The sequence below is a fragment of the Aplidium turbinatum genome, chromosome 12 (assembly GCF_918807975.1).
Source record: "Aplidium turbinatum chromosome 12, kaAplTurb1.1, whole genome shotgun sequence".
In the NCBI taxonomy this organism is placed as follows: domain Eukaryota; kingdom Metazoa; phylum Chordata; class Ascidiacea; order Aplousobranchia; family Polyclinidae; genus Aplidium; species Aplidium turbinatum.
The window spans coordinates 25,070,758-25,097,978 of NC_137483.1; the positions used below are offsets into that span (position 1 = coordinate 25,070,758).

General features: G+C 39.1%; 1 protein-coding gene across 1 annotated transcript in view; it reads right to left on the minus strand.

The window, feature by feature from the left end:
• Positions 1-202: 202 nt before the first annotated feature.
• The window catches only part of LOC145780713 (calpain-7-like), a 97,940-nt gene continuing 70,921 nt past the window's right edge, over positions 203-27,221 (minus strand). The window contains exons 12-17 of the mRNA XM_082592333.1: positions 24,473-24,548; positions 17,494-17,671; positions 16,840-16,970; positions 8,005-8,210; positions 3,002-3,094; positions 203-2,759 (exon numbers count right to left, since the gene is read on the minus strand). Of these exons, the coding sequence (XP_082448459.1) occupies positions 2,484-2,759; positions 3,002-3,094; positions 8,005-8,210; positions 16,840-16,970; positions 17,494-17,671; positions 24,473-24,548 (960 nt within the window). The 3' untranslated portion in view covers positions 203-2,483. The remainder of the gene's footprint in view (positions 2,760-3,001; positions 3,095-8,004; positions 8,211-16,839; positions 16,971-17,493; positions 17,672-24,472; positions 24,549-27,221) is intronic.

Below are 27,221 nucleotides of genomic sequence, written 5' to 3' on the forward strand. Positions count from 1 at the left end.
CAAATTCCTCTTAGTGTGTTGTTTCGAACCTTATGTAACATATGATTCCATAAGGAGACGCGATATATCAAAATTTCAAATATAAATTTTTAGGGGTCCGCGACCGTTTCGAAAGCACCAAAAGAGGTCCACCAAGACAAAAACGTTGAGAGCCACTGTTCTAACTAATTTGACTATCTGACTTCATTAAACCATTTCCACACAACTATTACTTGAATTATAATTTTTAGTTATCAGAAGGTGTTCGTATAATATTGGAGGTTTACAACAAAAATGATTTTAAACATTATAGAATAACGAAGCAATAAAAGGTTACGAATTATCACATTTTAACAGTCATCCTAATTGTGTAATGTTCTAATTTGTATTCTTTCTCGTGTCTGTTCGTCTCTCTTCTGGGCGAGTAAGATTCATTTTGTTTGTGAGCGCCGCTTCAAGCCGTGGTAGGCATATTAGATTGCTACAACCTGACGAAAAATTTGCTCCAAATCCTTCCATTCGCCTGATCCAGGGGCGCCGGAGCGATTTTTGACTGGGGGGCAGGATTATGAAAAAAGGGCACTTTTGTTGCTGAAAGGTTATTTTTTTTAAAAGTTTTGAGATAAGATATAGCGATAATACTCATCTATCTCATTATCGAGTAATGATATAATAAGTGTATACAAAGAACAATGGCACGAAAGGGCATCATGCTATGTTATAACGATGTAACCAACTGTGATACAGACTTTTGTGTCGTGAATATTATTTTGACGCAATAATGAAAGATTACAATTAGGGTAAAAAAGCGAATAGCAGAAATTCTTATTTTGCAAAAGGTGCAGTAGTTTACATGACCGTAAAAGGGCACCATTGCCCCCTCTACCCCCCCATCCACAGAAAAATTGATCACAAACTTTCTGATTCACACAAGCGACTACTATTCAGTCCAGTCGAGATGCAACCATTTCATCCCAAATGCAAAATCCAGTGAAAACAATAATTACTCACTGCTTTCGAGACTTTTTCTGAAATAAATTCCCTAAATTTGCAATCACACTTGAGATCTTGTGGTAGCATAATAGCCGCAACTATCAGGTTGAAACGTAGCAGCGCAAATCAAAACATGCAACTTTACACAAGAAACTGCAGCCACCTGAAACCAACAGACAGCGCAATCGAAATGTTCAGCGTTGGAAGTAACAAACACCGATAAGATTCCAAAATAAACATCTCGTCAATTCAAGACAATGAATTTTTCTTTCAGTCTATTGGTGTGAAGTAGGTTTCTAACATAATGGCGTCTATGAACAGGGAAAATCAAAACGAACTTGCAATGGACTCGTACCTGAAACCAGGGGCGCTGGAAGTGGGGGGGGGGGCAATGGTGCCATTTTAAGTTCATGTAAGCTACTGCACATTTTGCAATATAACAATTTCTTCTATTCGCTTTTAGCCTAATTATAATCTTTCACTTTTGCCTCAACATAATATTCACGGCACAAAATTCTGCAACACAGTAGGTTACATCATTATAACATATAGCATGATGCTTCTTTGTATACCGGACACTTGTATCATTACTCGATAGTGAGCTGATAGACGAGCATTATCGCTATATTTTACCTTAAAACTTAAAACAAATTGGCCTTTCAGCAACAAAAGTGGCCGTTTTTTTTATAATCCTAATCCTTTTGAATATTTTAGTCAGACTGTTAATTTTCAATAACAGTCTGATTTTACGTTTATCAACTTACTTTTTCTCATTTACTACTGCTTCCCCAAGGCAACAAAAAAGTTTTATGTCATTAGGAAACCGCAAAAAGTAAGAACATCTAAAAAAATGTCAGTCAAGCACCAGCAGTAGCTGTAATCAAAATCTGCAAAATGTGACAAATCAGGCCGCATCTCCAGGTGGCCATGGCGCCACACATACAAGTGCATTGAAAAGGCTGAAACAACTGAAGAAGTTTGAGAAGTATGAATCAGCAGCACTGCAATGTCTAAAAACAAAACAATAAGAGCTCCTTCTTCTTCTTGCTTATGTAGCATGGCGCGTGGAGTGGAAACAAGCGGTGCCGCGTGGGAAATAATGAAACTTTGTACAAACCAGTGTTCTCTACATACATTTGATATATCAAAAGAAAAGCGAGGAGTGTTCCATAACACGAGCTGCTAGAACAAGTTGAAGGCGGATAAGAGCTGCTTAAATAATGACACACGGGAACAAACATATTGTAACGGTGCGAGTACTTATGGTTGCCGATCACGAGGGATTAGAACAAAAACAAGCAAATAACACATCACCAGTTAACTTCTTCGTGCGTATGAATAGAAATAATGTTTTGTAAGGCGCTACACCCTCATACATGCGTGTTCTCTCTAGGGCTTCACAGAGAAGACAATTTCAGTGTCACGGCAACGAAGTGCATCACGTGAAGTGCAAGATTGCGTGGACGGACCCAGCGAGGGTCATGACGACAGAGCAGCTGATCCAGTCTCTTTCATCTGATCTTCGATACTTTACAAGGCACAGATGTTCCGATGTCCAGAATGAACTTTCCCAGCTGCTGGGGGCTGAAGGTGGTTGGTATCACATTATACACACCAGAGGGCACTGCAACCTCAAGCACGGTATATCCAGACCTATACGCTCCCGATGACGTCCTTGCGAACGGCTTTTCCGAATTGGTTTCAACGCAAATCAGCTCGAATCCGACGCTGTATTTGATGGGCGCCCTGAGCTCAACGAGTAGATTGCACTTCCCGCTCCCGCATTCCTGGAAACACGACAAATGATGGAAACGCAAATATGCTTTGACACATGAGTGAAGTTGATGAATTTAAGTTATAACGTTGGATCCCTTTACAGAGACAAAGAATGTATGACCATAGGCGGCTAGTTAACAATAGAACCCTTCCCAGGTATGCAGCAGGATAGGATAGATTACAGATGCTTGAAAAACATTGAACAATGATCGCCTGTTCATTCCTTCCGACCTGCAGTGAACACATTCCATACCTGCACATTGATTTGGTAAGTGGGGTTGTTGGGGTAGGTTGTCCTGTTGTTGGCGCACCCTCCGGCGTTAGCGGGAATCCACTCATCAATTTTCTGCGCAATACAGTTATTAGTCACAAACAAGTCTCAGTGAGCAGGCGTAAGGAGCACATCTGTAGCTGAAGCAGTTTGTTAGGTTAAACCAAACTATCAGTGGGACAAAACGTAGGCTACTCTTCTGTTTAAAAAAAGGGCATTTTTTATCCAATAACTAAAACAGCCAGGTTCGGAAACTAGTATAACTTATTGATAAAACTTTCGCCACTGCTGAGGAGGCGACTTTAATGTTCTTATTCAAATAAAATCAGGAGAATTATTACCGAGGTATAGTGAAGTTTACTGACTGAAAATTTACTTTGCGTTTTCGATTTAACCACTCATTCTGAGATTCTCCGCTCAATTCCTTTTCATCAACTTGTCTATTTTATTACGTAAATAGACCTGCTTCCAAAATTTCTGGGCATGATGATCCAGCTGCATGGCAATGACCTATCTGCACGTTCATATCGGATGATGTTAAACGAGGTTGTAATTGAGCATCAACATTCTTTAGCATGTTCAATGCTCCAAGAAGCTTTTAAAGACCTTTCTGATGAGGATGGTATTTATCTACATACGTTACCGTACTGATGGCCATCTGTTCGACCTTCGGCGTATTAGAGCACGTACAAAAACACAAACACAACTAATCCATGAACTGCTGTTTGCTGATGATGCAGCCTTGCTTGCCCACACAAGAGAAATCACTGCAATGATTAACATCTTGGTTTACAGAAGCAGCCAAAATGTCATCAATAGTGATTAGCCTAAAAAAGACAGAAGTACTACATCAGCCTACACCTAAGGGAGTATTCTTCCATCCTTATATCTTTGTCGATCAATCGAAGCACAATTGTAGTGCAGCAGTTTCCATACCTAGGATACACCATATCTTCAGATGCTAAGATTGACAAGGAAATAGAGTGCAGACTGGCCAAAGCAAACTCTGCCTTTGGAAGGCTTTACAAACGAGTTTGGAACAATCATGACTCACAACAGGAAACAAGAATCACGGTATACGAGGTTGTCGTTTTAACATCTCTCCTCTATGGATCAGAATGCTGGGTGCTATATCGCCAGCATGTACGACTTTTGGAACGTTTTCACCAGCGTTGCCTCAGATTTATTCTGAACATCCACTGGAGCGAATATCTCCAAGACACTGAAGTCCTTCAGCAGGCATCTATCTCTAGCATTGAATCATCTCTGTTAAAAGACAACTACGTTGGGTCGGCCATGTTTCCAAGATGGACAATCATAGACTCTCCAAGATCACCTTATTCGGAGAGCTTTCCACAGGCCACCGCAATGTTGGTGATCCCAGCAAGCGCTTCAAAGACACCCTAAACAAATCACTGAAATTATGCAACTGTGCTGTCTGCACTGTCTACATAATTTAATTAATTAATTAATTTAATTAATCTTCGTAAAAATGAAACAACTTCGTAAAAATGAAAAAGACATTAACAACACGCAAAATTAACATCAACAGTCGAAAACGAATTATGTAATGCTATATATGGACTACGTTACTTTACAATGCAGAAACATGGACACTGTCATCACAGATGGTTAAACGATTGGAGGCATTTGAAATGTGGATTTATAGAAGAATGCTTAAAATTTCATGGAAGGATAAAATCACAAACAAAGATGTACTATCCAGAATACAAACCAACATGGAAATTGAAATATTTTGGCCACATGATTCGCAATAATTCTATTCAAAGACAACTACTAGAAGGAAAAATGAACGGCAAACGAAATAGGGGCAGACCACCAAGAATTTGGACTAATGATATTGAAGACTGGTCAGGACTTACAAAACTGCAGTAAATAATCTCACAACAGAGAAACTTGGCGTCTCATTGCCTCCAACCTTCGACGAGAGGAAGGAACTTAATGATGATGAATTAGTCTAGTTGCATAATTTCAAATGAAATTATATAACTTAGACACTCGACATTGGATTAACCCTGCAGATGAGAGAGCTGAGTGGAGGCTCACTTTGCATGAGACCATATCTAAGTAATAAGAAGCGCGTATCACCAACCAAAAGGAAAAGCGTCGCAATAGACAAAATCATCTGAATTCTCCATCATCACCGGTGGCAGGCTTTACATGTTATCGTTGCGGTCGCGCCTGCCAGTCACACATTGGACTTTTCAGCCAAAGAGGGCTTGCAAATGACGTGATTTAAACTGCTATCTTCGTTCCGAAGCAGTGCCATATATAGTGTTCGCTACAAACCGCCTTCTAAAGGTTCGTACCACCAACCAACTTAGATGGTCATGAATACAAAATGCATCAAATTTGAAAAAAACTTTATGTCATTACAACATTTAGAAGTACGGTGTGATGACGTGTTGAAGCTACCAGTTCAGATAAAATTAAAGGTGGTTCCATACTTGATCTAAGTGTTGGGTATGAGAAGATAAGGTTTCATTGTACTAAGCCTTCGCCACTAAGGAGAGTAGGGTGGCCAGTTCTTTGCGCCATCCCACCGCCGAGAGTTCAGATATCGGCGGAGTATTTTTTGTTTGATTTTTATCAAGTGCGTTCCAAATATGACAACAGAAATTATAAAACAATAGTGGAAAATAAGAACCGAAAAATATATGGAGAATGGTGAACGCGCAACCAAGACACACCAACTGCCGAAAGTGCCTAAAGTAACCAAGTACAAAAAAAAAAAGTTTGGGTCATATTCTGAATGGATTTTCGACGCTAAATCCCAATATGACGTTATCTCGAGGTGTATATTTACAATTTTGGCAGTATCTCGAGAATTGTAAAAAATAGAGAGATGGAATTTGTACCAAAATAACTAGAAGGGTTGGTTTCCTATCTGCTTTCAATACACTGTTAAGTGCCAGTAACAGAAAACGAGTTGTTTTGAAACAAATTGTTTTGTTCATTTCGTCTAAAAAGTAGCCCTACACCGACATGAATCACCTAATTTGATCTACGACCATATTGGGAAAGCACTGTACGACGCGAAATTTCAACTATTTATGATGTAATGTTCTGCTATCTCGGGGTTTGGCATGAAGCCCAATTCCCATCGTTGTAAGTTGTATGATTGAAGAGCAGCCGGAAGTGTTTTGGAAACGAAGGGAAGACCAAGGAAAGATACAAATAGAAAAAAACAGGAAACTGCGTTGGAGAATGAAAAGATAAAAGAAGCGACAAATGGCAAGGAAGAATATCCATATAAGGTAGACAGTGGTTATCTGGTTCACCTTAGAAGCAAAGACCATGTGGCCAAGACTGAATGTACACAGGCTGATCGATGTTTCACTTCTGTACGACAGCAAGCCGACCAACTGACTTCCGGAAAATTCTAAATCATCTGAGCACCGTAAAACATTTCGTCTTCAACGCTTAGAAAAAACTAATGTGCAATTAAGTTCTGTTGATGCTTGGAAAGCTATGCTATGTCGGAAAAATTATAGATAGCATTGAAAGATATGTGTTCAACTGTTCATAAGTCAGTACTTCAACAAAGATACCGAGATAAGAATGATGAAGACTGTGCATATGAAGTCAATTCCGAAGAAAACTTCCTTTATTGTGGAAGAACTGTTTCAAGCTATAATGGAAGACATTGGCCAAGAACTACTTTCCTCGTGTATATTTGGTTGTGACTGATACGACCGCACTTAGTACTGCAAAAAAGACTGGTGTCGACACGCTTTAAGAAGAATCTTTTGCTTCTTTGTGCTCACAATACCACAAGGTCTTTCTAATGATTGACAGCTATTGTTGTCATATTAACTTTAAGGTCATAACTTTAAGGTCATGGCGAGTTATTAGATCGTTGGGCTGAGGTTTTGAATTCTGTTCATCATAGCAACATCTTGCAACGCAACCAAAGTGACAGCAACATCGTATGCATTAGGGCCTTTTACTTCTCCTTCCAAAAAGGTTTTTACATGACTAAATTAATCCAATTCATGTGAACTTTGCGATCAATTTTGCATGCAAAAGATTCCACTAATCGCGTGTCAACACCAGTCTTTTTTTCAATATTAAGTGCGGTCGTATCAGTCACAACTCACAACCGAATATACACGAGGAAAGTAGTTCTTGGCCAATGTCTTCCATTATAGCTTGAAACAGTTTTTCCACAATAAAGAAAGTTTTCTTCGGAATTGACTTCACATGCACAGTCTTCATCATTCTTATCTCGGTATCTTTGTTGAAGTACTGACTTATGAACAGTTGAACACATATCTTTCAATGCTATCTATAATTTTTCCGACATAGCATAGCTTCCAAGCATCAACAGAACTTAATTGCACATTAGTTTTTTCTAAGCGTTTAAGACGAAATGTTTTACGGTGCTCAGGTCGTACAGAATTGAAATATCGATCCGCCTTTGTACATTCAGTCTTGGCCACATGGTCTTTGCTTCTAAGGTGAGCAAGATAACCACTCTCTACCTTATATGAATATTCTTCCTTGTCATTTGTCGCTTCTTTTATCTTTTCATTCTCCAACGCAGTTTCCTGTTTTATTCTATTTGTATCTTTCCTTGGTCTTCCCTTCGTTTCCAAAACACTTCCGGCTGCTCTTCAATCAGACAACTTACAACGATGGGAATTGGGCTTCATGCCAAACACCGAGATCGTATTATTACGTAATAAATGGTAGAAATTTCGCCACATTCTGCGTCGGCGATTACATCTCGGTGTAGTGCTATTTTTTTAGACGTAATGAACAAAAATACTTTTTCTAAATAACTCGTTTGCTGTTGCAGTTAGTGCTTAACAATGTGTTGAAAGTAGATAGGAAATCGACCCTTCCACTTATTTTGGTACAAGTCCCAGCTCTATGTGTTTTACGATTGGGACACGGCCAAAATTGCAAAAATTCCCCAAACTTGTTAGAAACTTAAACAAAAACCGACTGCATCCGTATACCTTGGTTCTGTGCTTGTATGTGTCTGGTATCTTCGAAAATTTGAACTCGGCTATTGAATAGACGCGCAACGTGTAGCGGATGTTCTTGTGCTTTTCGTGCTGCGACACAACCAAAGTGAATCGTTCCCCCCCATCAGTGACCTGTATCCTGGCGAGGTAGTGCGGGCTGTTTATGCGGACCCCATCCATGAACGGAGGTGGGGAATCTGGAACAGAAGTTGTATGAACTTTTCACACGATTGGTTGCCTAGTAACAAAGTCTCACGGAGTCCCTGCACATAAGTTTCGTTTCTTTGCACATTTCATATGTAACCTATCTCTTAGGGCAGGGGTCACCAACTGGCGGCCCGCCACGCTGTTTTGTGCGGCCCGCGGAAGGTATCAGCGCACAAGTATAACCAAAAATACTTTTCTTGAGGAGTTAAAGAGAAATGAAGGCAAAAACACTTTCCGGGAAGCAACTTTTCAAAAGGTACCATTAAAAAATCCCCTTTGAACTTTGTTTGGTAATTACAGAAGAAAAAAGAGCAATAGCAGTGGTGGGAATCAAACCCACGTCAATGTAATGACTACCACCGCCCTAACCCTCTGCGCCAAAGCAGCCAATGGCAAACCGATGACTTAATTCAGCTAGGATTTACGTTTTCCTTTGTTGGTCAAAGGGGATTTTTTAATGGTACCTTTTGGAAAGTTGCTTCCGGGAAGCATATTTTCGCTTTGCATACGATTCCACCAACCTACCAATCAGATTGTAGTTCTAGGTAGGGGTCGTTTAAAGTTATTCCAATGCGATGTCCAGCCACACTGTCCCAGTGGTTGATTAAAACGTCTGTTTTCAAATTTCGTAAATGTCTGTGAGCATAGGGTTGCTTATTTTAAGTTTGTAAATGTCCTGTAAACACTAGTGTGCGTTTCACTGCAATTGGATTTCACGAGCAGTGTTCCTTTATGCAAGTTTTTGTTGGCAAAGTAGGTCGGTGTGCCAACTCAATTTATAATAAATAATTATATATAAACTTAAAGGAAAAATAATGGAAATATATTATATATAAACTTAAAGACTTTTTCTGTCATGAAAATATTTAGCTTAGTAATGCAAAATGTTGTTAATCAACAATTCTTGCCATGCTGATAAGCACCGCAAGTGACATTTATCTATAATCAAGGAAAGACGGTTTTATAGACCCTCACAAAAAGGATGAAAAACCAATTCATTGCTTTTTTAGATTGAACACTGTTCATGAGTTATGATGGTATACGTTTTTTCGGTGATTTCCACAAGCGTTTGTTTCATGGTGCATGATTTCTTTCTCCCTGTTAATGGAGCCTATTTTTCGCTGATATGTTTGCAGGTCACTATTGTTGCCTGTATTGCGATGTGTCAAACATTTCCATGTTTACTGAAACTGTTAATGGCAAGATATTTTTTGTGAAGCGAAGTGACAACACCACTCTTTGCTTGGCGATGAATATTCTGATAAAATTGCTCGCCTCGCTATACGTGCGCAAAACAAGTGGCCTCGTTTATTACGCAATGTTAAAGAAGTCAAAAGTGTTGCTAAAGGAGCTTGGTCTGGCAGTAGCGTTGTTCGACTAATTTTGTTGCTGCGGTATTCTAAGATTTAAGAACATGTAACGCTGGATACTGGGTACGAAATGCGTTCTTTTCTAGCATAAGAGTCAACTTAGCCAAAATTTTATTAGTGCGGCCCGCCACAGCTCTCCTAAGTGCCAAAGTGGCCCGCATACAATAAAGGTTGGTGACCCCTGCCATCCCTGCAACTCTGTTTAATTATTTTAATAAAGGTTGTTCCTTCCACGTGATGCATACAACTTGAGGTCACCTGACCACCAGTTTGTCACTTGTCGCTGTGCGGATAGCTGCTTGCTAATAAAAGCAAGATACACAGATACTACAGAAATGAAACGTAACGAGGTACGCGAAGTGAACTCAATACACTTGTATCACAACCTAAATTAGGCTTTATAACTACATCTGCAAAAGAAAATACATAGAGTCCTAAAGATCGCTATAATAGCATCTGTACTGGAAGCCAAACGCTACCGTCCAAGATGAGGCCAAAACAGGATTGCCATATTGGCAGGTTTAACGCCAAACTGGATCCTCAGGTTAAAATATGACATGGTCACAGCTTCTTGTGCTACGGCAATAATTAAGTTCACAAAATCAGCCCAAAGTGAAATGTTATGAAAAGCATCATCTAGATTAGGGAAAAGTTGCTTTTCAAACCTGATATTTTGTGTATAAGCTACTGCAAATTGATAAAAAAGAGTTTTTTAAACAATTTGGAATGCTAAAAAATTTAAAAGAAACGCCAAAAAATATGTCAAAATGTCAAGCTCGAAATACACTGTCACACCAGGCTGTGCCAAAAAATGGCGAGGCTCATGGATTTTTCCTTAACTTTCTGAAAATTTGTAGTGGACTTTTACAAACACAAACGTGAAAAAAAAATTGAAAATAATGACGTCACACGGTCGCACTCGGCGTTTCTATGGTTACCAGTACCCATTTTCGAAAACCAATGGAGATAAAAAGATTAACGTTACATCAAAAGCTCCAGAAGTGGCATGTTTATATCTGCTCTAAGAACACTTTTTCTTCTAGGACTACTTGAAAAATATTTATAAGCAAAAAACTCAATTTTACTATTTTTTGTAGTAGGGGAGATGCAGGACCTATTAGACATTTTTTTCCTTTTTTGCTCTCATTTCTTCAGCTTATATCAAAATAAGACAAAATTTTTAGAGAATATGGCCAAGGTCAATGTTCATTGACTGTGTAAATATCTTGACAATCGAATTTATTTTTGTGAGGTTAAAGCTAGTGCAAACTTTTTTGAAGAGTGTATAATCGGTCCTGCCCCTGAAGTAGGGATGGGCAAAATAGAATAATTAGCTATTCTAGAATACTGAAACCGAATATAGAATACAGATAGCTATTCTAGAATAATTGACCGTTTTTACCAATAACACATTTTAATGATTTTACAAAAACAATGAACATCACAAAATTGCTTATTGCAGTGTAACAAATTTAGGCTTTTTAAATGTTCACCTGTCAAACGGGATCTCATCTTGGTGGCAGTTAGTGTTGAGCGATATATCGAATTAACATTTTCGATACGGTACGATATCTTTTCAATATTGATATTTATTTCAATTTTGTTCGATGTTTTAACTATCACAGCCCTTACTCGTAACTGCAAACCCTTACAAAAACGTTGCCGAGACCAAACTGCAAAAGTTGAAATTGCCTCGGCAATCGCTTTGAACGTATATTACGAAAAAAATTGTACCAAAACATGTAAAACGAAAAGCGAAAAATATACTAGAGTAGTCCATCATGACCGCACTGTTTGATTTGTTGTGATGTAATAATGCCAAAAGTAGCGATAAAGCGAACAACGCGATACGGACGCTGTTTACGCTAATTCACGTTGAATAACTCACGAGGAGGAAAAGTAAGTTAATTTTGGGTTGATTCAACGTTCGAGTCAGCACAAATCGATTTAATTTTCCTGGCGGGTTATATTGCGTAACAACAATGCCCAAAAAGAAATTTATGTTTGTTTTACATTAATTCGACATCTAGCGACGTTGAATTATTATCATAAAATAACGTTAATTGCTCAACCAGGTACCGGTAACAAATTAAAAGCTCCCTGCGAGAAGACTGCCTCGATTTAGGTATGCACTAACATAGTTTCGGCACAATTGGGATACTGCGAGCAACACAAAGTCTATTACTCTATTTGATAAAGAACTAGCTGTCAGAATCGGAATCATGAGATGCTGTATCGAAGGATGAGGTTGTCGCGTCATCACTGAAATCAGACACATCAAGAGGCTCATCGCTTGGCTGTAAATCTACACTGTTTTCGCCGTTCGCAATAAAGCATCCACGTTTTGCGGCTTTCGTGCTTTGATACCCATCCACACGCCTCTTTCGCAGAGCTCCATCAGGGTGTTGACTAAGGAACAAATCTATGGCTGTGGCATAACGACTGGCAGGAATGTCTAACCCTAACCTTACAAGCGCTCGTGTGGCCTCGGCATTTTTATTGCCGACGCTAATTTCAAAGACTGAGAAACTCTTTTCTTAATTAGAACAAAAATATCGAAAAGTATCGAAATATCGAGTATTCTTTCAAATATCGTATCGTTTTGTTTTTTTTCAATATCGCCCAACACTAGTGGCAGTTAAACCTGCACTTGAAAAACATCTCTCTGAAGAAGCAGATGTGGCAGTTACACAAAAATATTGCGCTTGACAAGAAAGATCTCTTTAATGCGAGCAACGAAACTCGTACGTTTCTCCTATGCCGGATTGCACTAAATCGATAAACAATTCTACTTTCGCTGCAGCAAATTCGTTGCGACCAGACGGAGCGGTACGGAGTCGATCGTTAAAGCGGTTTCAATTATCCGATTTCATGTGCATTTTGAAACCGGTTAGTCTTCACAACCGGTTATTCCATATTCGGTATTCTATTTTGCCCATCCCTACCCTGAAGTACCTAATATACACAAGCAAACATTGAAAAACAAAACATGTTTTTTCAGTTTCATTGCAAAAACAAGCACATAAAAATGTGAAATAATAATACTTAGTGTCTATAAACATTTTAATTGCCAAAGTAAGATTATTAGCGTTACATCAATAGCTCTTAACTGTGTAAGAGGCGTCTTCATAAGAAAACTCTTTTCCGCCATGGCCAAAATTCACTATTTTTGTTGAAATGCCTTTTGGAGCGTACATGTAATATAATGTTGCTAGAAAAGTAAGCTTTATTTTTAAAACGTACAAAAGTTAATTCTTCAATTGCCTTAACTCATTGTATAATAGGTCCTGGACGTTATTGTTTAATAGGTCCTTCAAGGATTCATTTCAAAGGTGTGAAGGTGTGAAAGAAAATCTTGGAAGTTTGGCGACATCATCAGAGCAGGTTACTAAAAAAGCCATTGCCGTTGTTGATTATAACTGGAGTTGAAGTGACAAATACCACCATGGCTTGCACACTTTGTGCTGAACAAGATGGCTGACACGTGTACCGGGCATTTCTTCAGTGTTGTCAAACTACGAAGCCTTGCTAAACACACTTCAAAATTTCAACAATGCGAAATCATTAGGCTTTTATTCTCCAATTATTGCAAGGCAACACATACCTACTTTGCATTGCAGTTTTGCCAAGTTTTATTCAAACCACTTGAAAAGATAACTGGCCTGTTGCAGATCAAGTCTTAGCCTACACCATCAGCGACATGATGGAGTTGGTTGAAAACTCAAAAGTTAATTACCAGAGTCTTAGAAATGAAGAACAATTTATGCAGTTATACAAGGAATCTCAGCAGCAAGTAGATAGGTTAGGCTTAGGTAAAGTCCAATTTTCAAAACAGCGCTGTGAGCAAAGTGCTTCCCATAACCTCGCTTCTCATTACAGAAGGCAGTTCTATGCATCTATTGACAGCATAGTGCAAGGCCTCACCCACCGCTTCAATGGCGAAGAAATTAAAACTAACCAAATGCTTGAAGATGTTTTAATATCTGGCACAGTCAACGACAGTGCTGTTACAGCGTTGGAACGATATGGCTTCAACGTGAAAATTTTGGGCCAAGGTTTAAGCCACTTCTGTTTGATACCTTTTATTTGTGAAAACTGAGGGAAAAGAATTACACGTGTGCTCTCTACCAGTGCATAAGTCGAACTGATTAAACTTAACATAAACACGTTGCAGTCAGCGCAAGAATGTAGCTTCGGGAGAATCGGACATTCCTCGCGCTGATTGCAACAAGCAGTGCTTCCAGCATATTATTGCAAATACTACAACAACTTCCATCACAAATTTGGCCCGATCAAGTATGTGTGCGATGTTCGAAACAAGTTAATGGGACTTGGGCCTATTATTGTCAAAGAGTTTTATGCCAGTGTAAAAAACTTGTAAAATTGCTATTGGTCAATGGCTCTTCTTCTGCAGAAGCTGAAAGATCGTTTAGCTCGCTAAGCCGCTTAAAAACATGGCTCCGAAGCACAATGACTGCTTCAAGACTCAATTTCATTGCCATGTGCCAAGCCCATTGAGTGTATTTGTATGAACTAAGTGTAGATGAAATCTGCAAAGAATTTTTTTCAACAATGCACAAAGATTTAAAGTCTTTGGCGACTTCTGACTGCTCTGCTTAGAATAGAAGCAGAGTGCACACAGTGTTTTGTTTGAGTTGAGGTGTTCGTTTATAATGTTATTTTTTTGTAGTTTTTGTGTGATTTTGGCACAAGGTATTACCTGGGTGTTATGGCATTTTTTGTTTAGTGTTATTTCTTATACGGCCCAGATGGTAGGCCTTCCTGTAGTATCGATCAAGATGTTTCCATATGTTTAAGTTCTTGTAAAAGTTAACGCATTTTAGCTTTTATTTATTTTTTCTGAGTTGAATGTAGGCCTAACCCTAGATGCGGAAACGTTTCATTTCACTGTGGATGTTATGGCACAGGTTGTCGTGCTGTATTCATGTAATTGTAAATTAAGTTTTAAAGATTATAGCTTTGACCTTAATGCTTTTGGCCTTTTAAATCTAACCTTTTAGCGTCTGAAGTGCAAAATTTGGAGAACATTTTGCGTACGTCCCCTCTTCCAGTCAAAATTGTCTTAAAACCTCAAAAAATTGTGGCACATGTTAAAAAGCTTTTGCTCGTGATTTCAGATTTGTTGAAAGAATTTTTCGATTTTAAATCGTGCTGAAAGGCAAAAATTTTGCGCCTTCGGCGCAAAACACAGCTTATAGCTTATACACATTACACAGCTTATATAAACTACAGCTTAATACGCTGTATAAGTAACTGAAGCTTTCAGTAATGCGAACGGGGTCTGGAGAGCAACCTTCCAGAAGTATATGTGATGCGATAATCCAATAAGCCCCTGTCAATGTCAAAACATCGTTCCCGCCCCTGCTTAAATTACCCCCTCACTCTCAAGAAGTGTCCGGAGCCCCTGATAGCTTGCATTAGTAAATTACCACAAACAAGGTAATGTGTGTTCTGAATACTGCCATCTTGTTTTTGCCAAAATTTTGTCAACCCATTGAGTGTGTACAAGAATAACCAGTACCAGTATACTAACATCGTAGGCTAACTTTCATAAAAGGAAAAAAAAATTAACTCATCTACATTATGTCATGTATCAAATTGCATTAATTCAATGTTTGTCAGGTCTACTGCCACAAACATACCTGAGAACGAAGAAGAAAGCGAAACAACATAGGACTATGCAAAAACATATGCTGCCAAGCACAAACACTTAGGAATTTCAGCATACTAATAAAACCATTTTTACTAGTTTAATGTTTTTCAAGAGCACTATAATGAAACTAAGCTGCAAATTGTAAAAAATGTGCAACTTTTCCAGAAAAATATGAAAAAAAAACAAAAAAAACAAAAAAACAAAAAAAACGCGTGTTTTTTTTTGGCCCAAGTTTTTTTTGAAAAAAAACACGTTTTTTTAAAAAAAAAAAAACGGTTCATTTTTTTTGCATTTACATCTCTATTCACACCTTTGAAATGAATCCTTGAAGGGCCTATTAAACAGTAACGTCCACGACCTATTATGCAATGAGTTAAAGCAATTGAAGAATTAACTTTTGTACGTTTAAAAAGTAAAGCTTACTTTTCTAGCAACATTATATTACATGTACGCTCCAAAAGGCATTTCAACAAAAATAGTGAATTTTGGCCGTGGCGGAAAAAAGTTTAACGTCCCCCTTATGAAGACGCCTCTTACACAGATAAGAGCTATTGATGTAACGCTAATTAATCTTACTTTGGCAATTAAAATGTTTATAGACACTAAGTATTATTATTTCACATTTTTATGTGCTTGTTTTTGCAATGAAACTGAAAAAACATGTTTTGTTTTTCAATGTTTGCTTGCGTATAATAGGTCCTTCAGGGGCAGGACCGATTATACACTCTTCAAAAAAGTTTGTATAAGCTTTAACCTCACAAAAATAAATTCGATTGTCAAGATATTTACACAGTCAATGAACATTGACCTTGGCCGTATTCTCTAAAAATTTTGTCTTATTTTGATATAAGCTGAAGAAATGAGAGCAAAATAGAAAAAAATGTCTAATAGGTCCTGCATCTCCCCTACTACAAAAAAAATAGTAAAATTGAGTTTTTTGCTTATAAATATTTTTCAAGTAGTCCTAAAGAAAAAGTGTTCTTAGAGCAGATATAAACATGCCACTTCTGGAGCTTTTGATGTAACGTTAATCTTTTTATCTCCAGTGGTTTTCGAAATATTATAATTTTTATGAAAATGGGTACCGGTAACCATAGAAACGCCCAGTGCAACCGTGTGACGTCATTATTTTCAACTTTTTTTTCACGTTTGTGTTTGTAAAAGTCCACAAATTTTCAGAATATTAAGGAAAAATCCATGAACCTCGACATTTTTGGCACAGCCTATTGTCACAAGCATTAAAAAAAAAAACAATAATTTCTCCAGTTTGGCGTTAAACCTGCCAATACGGCAATCCTTTTTAGGCTTCATCTCGGACGGTAGCGTTTGGCTTCCAGTTCAGATGCTAACAACTTCCATTACAAGTCAACATTCGTAGTAGGCAACATTGTCGTTTCAAATTAGGCTATTCATCCTAAAAGCAGCAAGTAGATGCACATTTGGCTACGTGCTCTCTTCAAACGACTTTCCCACCCGCCGCTTGAAATGCTTTCACACGTTTGTGACAATTTCAAAATACTTTCGAATTTCGAAATATTTTGCTTCAGTTTCGAACAGTGAGCTTTCAACACTTACACGTATGATAAACCTTCTTTCCTGCGTTCTTGTACACCAACAAGGTAATGTACTCCTCGTTCTCAGCAAAGTCCTCCTTCTCCGTGATGTGCCGCGTCAGAAGAACCCACACTACCGCTGCCCGCTTATTCCTGTGCAGCACAATGCAATATTGTTGAGACCATCTAACATGCTCTAAGTTCAATGGCGCAACATGCGATGACGTACGCAAAGGAGGGTTGGGAGTCAAAACATAATATTGGGCTTGATATCTCAATATTTGTCTAGATCGAGGGTTAAAAACACGTCTTAGTTGGGCTATAGCAATTATAACCGAGAAACTGTCAGTGACGAAAAAAAAACTAAAAAAATGAGTAGCTGTTATCAAAATTTATTTTTGGCTGCTTAAATCCATGCTTTCGTTATTCATAAGCCATACCGAACCACCGGTCTATTTTCAGGCTTCAGTTTCCACAGTGTGTCGGGAGAGCTTGCTTTAATTTTAAAATGGCCATCTTGGCTTAGTTGCAATGAGATTTGGTTTTGTTTTAAAATGGTTTTTTGTTGGTTTTCAAAGCAAAATCCGTGGTCTAACAGTTGGGTCAAAGAAGGATCAAGCCTGGTGCAAGGTTACGCCTTATTTCCCTCATACCAGGAGCTTTCCACACCACCCACCTGACTTCCAGTCTGTACTGCGGGTTATTTCCAAGCGAGATCGTGTCTTTCTTCGGTCCATCTCTCGCCAGCCATGAAGCGTGGCAGCACGTTTGCTTTGGAAATAGATCCGGGTCCCAGCTGATGTAGACAGTGTCATAAAAATGCATCGCGGAGTCCCAATCTATCCAGAAAACCCCTGAAAAGTGATAAACAAATCAAAACAGTGAAACTGATGCTGATCGGTTCTTTTACATAGATTCAACATATTCAGGCCTTCAATCAATGTGAATAGACTCATCGAATAGCCAGTTCGAACAGACTTTTCTCAAAACTGCTTGTAAACATCTGGACATGGACTTCTAAATAGTAGCATCTGGACTGGAAACTCAGTGGGCAACAGGAGGCCAAACAGTTGATACAACAATTGGCCAACAGGGTTAGTTACTTGGCTGTTGGCCCACTGTTGGCCAACTGTTGTACCAACTGTTTGGCCTCCTGTTGCCCACTGAGTTTCCAGTCCAGATGCTACTATTTAGAAGTCCATGATCTGGACCTACTGGAACAACTTTTTTAAAAACCAGTTGTAAACAAACAAGTTTTTGCAGCTTTTGAGACTCCTTCAAGGCATGTGAACTCATGTGGCACGAATTCAGCTCAGCAATTCAGCCAGCATCGAGTAATTTGCTTCTTTTACATGGATTCAATGTGTCCAGCCCTTGAATCAATGTAAAAAGACTCATCAAATAGCGGAGAAACTTTTCGCAGAGAAAGCAGCACCATAACGATGATTTATTGAAGCCAAACTATTTCTGATAGATAACAGAAGCTTTAGGGAATTCACCGAAGCAATACAAGCTGTATGCGACCATAAACGCTGTTCCGACGTTAAGCAACGAAAAGTTGCGTCTATTCATGCTTGCCGATACTGGGCAGTGGGCACGCAAACACGCAGCGTCCATCAACGCTTGCAGGTGCAAAGTGGTACTACACATTATTACATAATATATTCTAGTATAAAACTATGTATTAAAGAGTTACTAATTTGCAGAAGGCACAAGACAGCGGGTGCCTGATATCCTCGATCAAGAAGCCGAGGCTGGTGACAATTCCGGTGTCTGACAATTAAAGTGCAACTGCACGATGACTTTTACCGCAGTTTATCTGAAAGAGCATGTTTCAATCTATAAATACCAACCTCGCCGTTACATTTTACATTTTATCTCAATGAAACTTATCAAAACCATGGTTCTCCACGCGGCCACGTTCTTGCAATGGTGAATTGTATTGCTCAACACGCCGGATTATGACGTCAGTTCGAGACAGACCTCGAAGCAACAATCGCTTTTACAAGTCCTTTCGCTATTTGATGCCAAGCCTATCTCGGCTAGTTTTGTCTCCACTCAGTTCGCCTTGAACTGACGTTATATCACCAGATGGCGTTGACGAGTTTGCCACTTCCAGGTAGCGTGAGAAGCGCTAGAGAGCATGGGAAGTGAGTTTTTCAACCGGAACCGGATGTCTTGGCAATAGATTCTAGTCAATGAAATTGTACTTCAAAGACATCTTTAGTTGCTAAATCTCGTTAGAAATTATAAACTCTTTTTGTGTGCCATTATTGTCAGTAAAAGATCACGAACAACATCTTCGTCTGTAGTTCTGGAAATCTTCTCAGCTCCATCTACAGACAACTTGATACGAGTCCTGCCCAGTATGGCAACCAAGATTATTGTGATCCACATCCACTATTATACCATATTTTTAAATCACCGTTTTTGTAGTCAGGAATTACAAATATCATGGAGTGCCCGGAACGTGTAATGCCGTTTATAATACGTTGTTCATAGGAACACCTGACGATGGTCTGAGGACCAAAGATTTTGCAAAGTGAATCTGTGAGCATAGGCGCCGGGTTTTGAAAATTGCCGGGGGGGGGGGGGGGGCAAACATTATAGCCGACTGATTGCTTACATTCAAAATGCTGATGTTTGTTTGTGAGCATTGATGTTTGTTTGCGTCTATCTACCATTGTATATCGCCATTCGCCAAGCTTTATAATGTAGGCTGCAGGCCTCGAAATTCACGGCGGACATCGGACATGTCCGCCGTCACAGCATGTGATGTCCGCGGGAAGTACCATCTAGATCGGTCATACTTGTCCGCCGAGAAATAACACAGGCACTAGCGATACAAATCGTCATTGCATAGCACGAACAATTGTTGCGATAATATAATTTCCAGCGCATTCTAGCGCGCATCTAGAAAATGTGAATACTGTATCCCTTAGCTTCCATTCAAGGAGGAAATCTTTCGATTTTTACGTTGCTTCAACGATTCATGACATTGAATCAGCGTAACAAAGGTGAATTCTTCGCTAAGAATCGATAGGAGTACAGGTACTTCTACACTAATCACGCGCAATTTAGTTCATGTTTTAAGTCACAATGTCTGGCTTTGATCTCCGAGTAATAACGATACGGCAAGGTTGGTTACTAAATTAGATTATACGAGTAGGCTATTACAGCAAGATGCAGCAAAATTTGTTAAGTTTTGTTAATTACAGTAAGTAAGAAAAAACCCAAGAAAAATTCACTTTCGCTCACATGACACGCAAAAATAAACTTAAAGAAAAAAGCCTGTGAAACTTTGCACAGCAGAAAATAGTAGCGTCATTGTAGAAACTTTCCGACTCCTGCCCAGAGTATTGTGACGCAATAAGCCACACGACCACGTTCGGGGGAAGTTAATCAGTTATATGACGTATTGACCAGCTACACGGCGCTTTGACTCTTCAAGCGCAAGTCGTTGGTCTGATGAAAGCCTTTCAGAGTGACTTTACTGAATTTTTAAAAAGCCTTCTAAAACCGTAGTTATTAGGGTGTTTCATTTTTTCACCATTTTTGAAATTCAAAATGCCTGGGGTCCCATCTGGTGGTATTTGGGGAAAAAAGTTTACACCCCAATTTTTTTTAAATTATGACGTCATATTGAGGTGGTCCACGAGGTTTGAAATTTTTGGGCCTCAAAATCTAGAAATTTGGGCGTATCTCCGGAACCACACATCATAGATCGACAAAATTAGTATCAAAATGCGCAGAAGGGTCGGTTTCCTATACCTGATGTAGAGAATATTAAGGTCTATCTGCTTGAGAAAAAAAGTTATTTCAAAAAATCTGATTTTCGGTCTATTTTCTCCTGATGAACAGAGATCAGGTGATCAAGATAATAAGTTTTTCTGTATTTTTCCACTCTTGGAAGCTGCTATCGCGTAATAATAGTCCTTGTTCGTTTTGCAAGAGACGAAAGGGTAATAATTGAAGGTATTACTATTATAATGATGATGATGGCTATTCCTCGTCGAGGATATTATAATGTAACCGTTGAGGAAGAGGTATGTTGCTCACCTGCTTTAGATTTTGATTAAGTGTCATTATGGCATGAAGGCCAAGTATTAGTAAGTCGATGCAAAACTTCAAGGAATCGGAGAAAAATGTGCTTCCCCTTAATTCAGATATAATCATCACTATTTTTACTTGAGGAAGAGAGTACGGTAGCCGAAACTAATCCCAAGTTTTTGAAGAAAATACGGTACTCTATTTCAAAGATTTGAAAGATGAACTGCTGAAAGATGTAGTTGGCATATGGAACAAAGCTGGTCTTCCAGTGCTTAGCAAACAGAGAATTGAAGCCAAGTTAAAAGACGTGATAGAGAAGTACAATACAGCAAGAAAGAAAGAAATGAAACGCAGAGGTAATGAGGTTAATCAAGAATGGTTACAGAACTTGTTCGATATATGTGCATGTAAGTGAAGTGTTCGATCTCCGAAAATCTGGTTGTTTTTCAAAAAAAACTCTCTTGCAGCTGTGAACTCGAAAACCGAGTCCAGGAGAAAGAAATCGCTTTCTTGAAAGATCAGTAAAAAGATTGAAAAATGTTTATCGGTGGCGTAGATGTCAACCATGTAGAAAAGGCTTTAGAACGGGAAAATCATAAAAGGATGTGGGAAACGAGCAGTGAAGTTGAACAACCGAGCACTTCTGGCATACAATCTGTCAAAGCATCGGCATTACTATATTCGAAACAGAGAAAAAGAAATGAAGCAGTTAGATGTCTACACAGTAGCGAAAGCGACTCTGATGGGGATATGAATTGGGAAGATGATAGGGAATACGAGCCTCTGAAACCAGCTATTGGGGAAAAGTGTACAAGAAAGTATATTCTTTTTCAATAAATGATAGAAGTTGTTTACTTGCTGATCGTAGGATGACTTCGGTACGCCAATAGTCAGATCTTATGAAGTCGGTTCTTGGAAAAGATCAAATAGCTGCAGCACCTTCGACAGTATACCGCCAACGACAAAAAACAAGAGAAAAATCTCTGATGGAAAGTGAGAACCTTCTGCCATGCAGTTATGTTATGATGGGCGCGTTGTCGATAAAATAGATCGATACGTTTTCTTGGGTCAACTTGTTGATGATAATGGCATGAAGTACGAAAGTGTGCTTGCTGTTAAATATTTTCCCAAAAGTGTGTCGGTCACTGCAGCACTGATTTTTGACACCATCATCCAGGAGGCTTGCAGAGTTCACCTATCCCAAGTATATTCAGTCATGGCTGATACGACTGCTCTCAACACAGGAAAAAAGTCCGGAGTTAATACTCGACTGGTCAATTATTTTAATGATGAAGTTGGTCATGATATTCATACCCTTAAATGTATGTCCCACATAAACGAAATATATCTTTCCCACGTCATTTCTTTTGTGGACGGCGCCAAGAAGGGTCCCGGAGCAATGCAAGATGGGGCTTTGCTTAACCAGATAGCAAGACTAGACAAGCCCAGTACTGAAACCTTAACACCAACTATTACTACGCAATAACAGCTTCCAAGAGTGGAAAAATACAGAAAAACTTATTATCTTGATCACCTGATCTCTGTTCATCAGGAGAAAATAGACCGAAAATCAGATTTTTTGAAATAACTTTTTTTCTCAAGCAGATAGACCTTAATATTCTCTACATCAGGTATAGAAAACCGACCCTTCTGCGCATTTTGATACTAATTTTGTCGATCTATGATGTGTGGTTCTGGAGATACGCCCAAATTTCGAGATTTTGAGGCCCAAAAATTTCAAACCTCGTGGACCACCTCAATATGACGTCATAATTGAAAAAAAATTGGAGTGTAAACTTTTTTCCCCAAATACCTCCAGATGGGACCCCAGGCATTTTGAATTTCAAAAATGGTGAAAAAACGAAACACCCTAGTAGTTATAGTTCTGAAATGGCGAAGAATTATTATCAAGATAAAGTGATTAAGCATGACGATCGACGACTAAAACTGGTGTGTCCGCCGTGAGACTTAGTTTGTCCGCCGAGATAGCTGCTCAGACCGGACACGTTTGTCCGCCGTCAACAAAAACGAATTTTGAGGCCTGTAAGGCTACTTCGAATTATATGCTGGTCACTTTGAACTTTAGCTCTTACAGGCCTTAAAACTCGTGTTTTTTTCCGGCAGCTATCGTGGCCTACCGAGAGCTCCTTCTCGGCGGCCAAATCTGCGTGCTTGGAGGCCAAAATACAAATAACGATAGCACAAGTAAATAGAATTAAACTTGCTACAATGCCAAAATGATCACTTAGTATTATTGAGGTCTGGGCGACGTCCTGCTGTAGAATCGTTGTTCCACGCAATAACTGCTTTATCGGGATTGTAATCCGGTATTGTGGGACCATCGAACGACACTAAATTGTTTCAGCTGCTCGCTGCTGAGTAAATTGTTTCAACTGCATACCGCCTTTCATGAATTTTGTTGTCTGGGTAGTTCTTGTTTTTAACAACGATTCAATGTCAGACAACATTGAATCGACATAAAAACGACAATATTGCCAGCCAATGTATATAAATTAGCACTTCGGATTACCACTTTGTTAAAATAAACGTCAGGAATTACAAGTCTTAATACGCGTAGATACTAAACTGAGCAAACAGCAAACCGCACCTCATTATTGACACTCCCAAGAAAAAACAAAGCAGAAAAAATCAAGAAAAACGTTTTTCAATCATTGTTACTATGCTTCAACGGCACCATGCTGACGTTTATCAGCTACCGTACTTCTGTTTCTTTTGTTATCTTAGGAGCAGCGCTCTTGTTGCAACAAGTAGATCTTTTAATTGAGATCTATCCGCAATGAAGGTCAACCTAACGCAAATCTGAACTTAGAAACATTTGAATTAGGATTTTTTTTAAATAATTTGCGGGGGGCAGCCACCCCGAGCTAAATTCACGGGGGGGGGGGCGGCGCCTATGTCTGTGAGGTAAACATCTCTAAAAAATAAAGGACAGTGGCGGCTGTGTTGTTTCAGCCTGCACGCGCGCGATGATATTAGGAAACATGCAGCGACCAACAGTGGCGTGGAGATACGATCTCATTAATTTGTCCTGTCTGTGTTGATCCACGGCAGGGGGGTGTCTGTGTTGGTCCACGGAAAGGGGTGCCTGTGTTGATCCACGGCAGGGGGTGCCTGTGTTGGTCCACGGAAGGGGGGGCTGTGTTGGTCCACGGCAGGGGGTGCCTGTGTTGGTCCAAGGCAGGGGGTTACACATGTTTAAAGTTGAGATTTAGGTCAAGTTACGTAAATGTTGGTCAAGTTACGCTTAATACAGTTCACTCTGTACATGCTTAGCGGGAAAACACTGGATACCAGCAACATATTTGGAGCATTGAAGATAAGACCACTCTAGTATAGCCCCATGTTGGCTCAATTAACATGCAAAAACGTAGGAGATGGCTAGTGCTTTAGCAACGTTCTTTTTTCGTTGTGACTCCTTAATATTGCAACCTTGTGACGCACTAGAGACAATAAGTAAGATATACCACCCCTCATTGGCGTCTGCTTACGGAAGCCCGACGACTCGGGAATGAAGGAACGGAGCCGGATTGGATTCAAAAAAACAAAAAACACTGGCATGCGTCATACATTGGCAGAGTACGTACCATTATCAAACTGCTGGGCAAATTTATTGTCATATTTCAAAGCTTGCTTCAAGGCAGGAGTCCAATTCTTATCATCCTGAACACAAAATATGAAGTAAATAAACATAAGCTTGTTAAAATGAATGTTTAAAAAATTGTACATTTTGAAATAAAACATGTAAATATTGATATCTGCCGTCCACGTGATAACACTAAAGCACCAAGTCTAGACCTTTCCACAGGATTAGCGTCAGTTAGAATTTTGAATTGAATCTAACATGCACCTGCAGTGAAAAAAAAGCAATTCGGACTTGGATTGTATAAAAATATGACGATTTTATAAAACATTGACATGTGTGCGACCAACCCTTTATTTTACCGTCTGGGGTTGTACGCGCCGCTAAACCTTTTCTGAAACACATTTGTAGTGTTATTTACTTAAACCTATGAATACTGAATATGAATACTGTGAATAATGGGCATTGTTTCCATTGTGTTTACTATCAGTATGTGGTAATAATCGTAGTTGAACTTCCCGTGGCATGGAAGGAAGTGTGATCGTGGTTTCGTAGTTTATGGTCAACTTTTGCTAGTGACAGCAGCAGGCAGTGCAAGTAGAGGATTGGTGAAACTCCCAGTAACTACTCAGTCATTAAGTTGAGACCAACATAGGTTGAACTAGTTTTGTTATCACTGACTTAGTTCCCATAATTTCACATCCCAGGTGAGTTCACATTAGTGATGCACCGGAGGCAACATTTTGGCCGGAGGTTCTGGTCTTTGTTGATATCTACGTCTATCACATATTTCAATCAAGCGGTTGTTGGTAGCATCGTTGACAGGAATTCCAGAGGGTACTTTTGAACCCGGAATAATTTTAGGGGCTGTAACTATTAGGGCCAAAGAACTTAAAGAAACCACCTCGTATTCGTTGGATATGGTGCGTTGTTCTTGGAAGTGTCTGGATTTGGGGCCTGACCGGGCTCCAATTATCCTCTCAGCGGCCCTGATAGTTGGTACACCACTCTTATCAAGTAGTGAAGCGATAATCAGGCACTCTTAAAGAAGGCGCCTTATGGCAATGCTAATGGTCCTTTAAAGGGGTCCATTTAGGAATAAACTTTTGGGTAGATTTCAAATTTGGCTATGTTTTCTTTCCACCCGATGTAATATTGTTTTCAAGATATTGAAGATTATTGATTGACTTCCTTGATCTCACAGATCACATGAAGTTTCACCTGTTGAGTTGTCTATTTCAGGTCGGAGTGTCGTTACAGTTGTAGTGCATAGTCAGATTTATATTATAATTTTCATTTTATGTATATTGCTGATTTGTAATTCCTGATGAGGGCACAGGTACGTGTCGAAAACGTTTAAGTTTATTTTAATTATGTTAAAACAATGAAAACTATTAATACTACAAAAAGTCCTCAATGCTAAGCAAAAAGGCAAAGCAGAACAAATTAAATCAAATATAGTTATTACTACTCTTTGTCTAATAAATATGTTAAACCAGTTGAAGGTACTTTGTTTTGTCTGTCTATGGTACAACAAAGCGAAGTCTCTGATATGTTATTGCTTTAAGTTGCATTGTAATTTACGTTGTCGCTGATTGCTTTGTTGCTGATTGCTTTGTAACGTTGCCTTAAGTTCCTTTGTCGTTTTTACTGGTGTTTACTTTCAGTCTGATTTCAGTTGCAGTTTATGTCGTCAGAACAACCTATCTGCATTTTAGCGTAATAAACTTCTTAATAGAGGAATTGTAGATGGTTTCACTACATTTTATTACGCTAATAAAGTATGGATCTAAAAGACTTGCGCCCTAGACTCTTAGCTGCGAGCCCGCAAAGTAAAGACGCTAAACGACAATGGGTGCATTGGTACAAGTCTTTTACAATTTATGTAGAGAAGCTTGGAGAAATTTCAGCTGAAGACAAGTTGAATTTGCTTATAAATCACATAGACGCTTCAATATATGAACTGGTGTGTGAGACAACAAATTATGATGAAGCTATCGAACAGCTGAAGCGCCTTTTTGAAAAGGTTTCTAACCCCATGTTTTCTCGATTTGTTTTAAAAACTAGGAAGCAGAAGCCAGATGAATCACTAGACGAGTACATGCAGACCTTAAAGCGATTGAGCCTCTCCTGTGACTCGTTTATCGCTGGGATTTCGTCAAATCACATTAAACAACGCTTGCTAGAGGACAAAAATGCTTCGCTACAACAAACTTTTGATAAAGCTCGATCCTTAGATGATGCCCAAACGTTTTGCAATCGTTTCGAAATGACAGACTCCGTCTTCACTTGATTGTGGCGCAACAGCTTTTGAAACACGTCTTACCTTTAAAATTGAAGATTCTTCAGATGAGAAAGCTCAGATGTTAGCGCCGCGTTGGTTGAAAAGTGCAACTATTGCGGAAATAGGCGACATAGTAGAAGATAGTGCCCAGCTCGTGAAGTTATTTGTTTCAAATGTTCTAAAAAAGGTCATTTCTCAAAAGTTTGTCGTCTTTCCAGGGTAAATCGAAAACCTATTTATTTATCTGCTTCTACTCCACGAGGTGTCTTTATGAATATGACAACCGAATCTTTCGACACCCACGCAAAGGTCAACGTCCCTGTTACAGTTAACGGAGTTCAAGCCAATGCTCTCATTGACACTGGCTCTACCCTTTGTCACATGAGCGACGGTTTAAGAAAGCGTCTAAAACTAAATCTTAAAGAAAGTGAATGTCGCATTGGTTTATCGGTGAAAGGATGTTCATCGC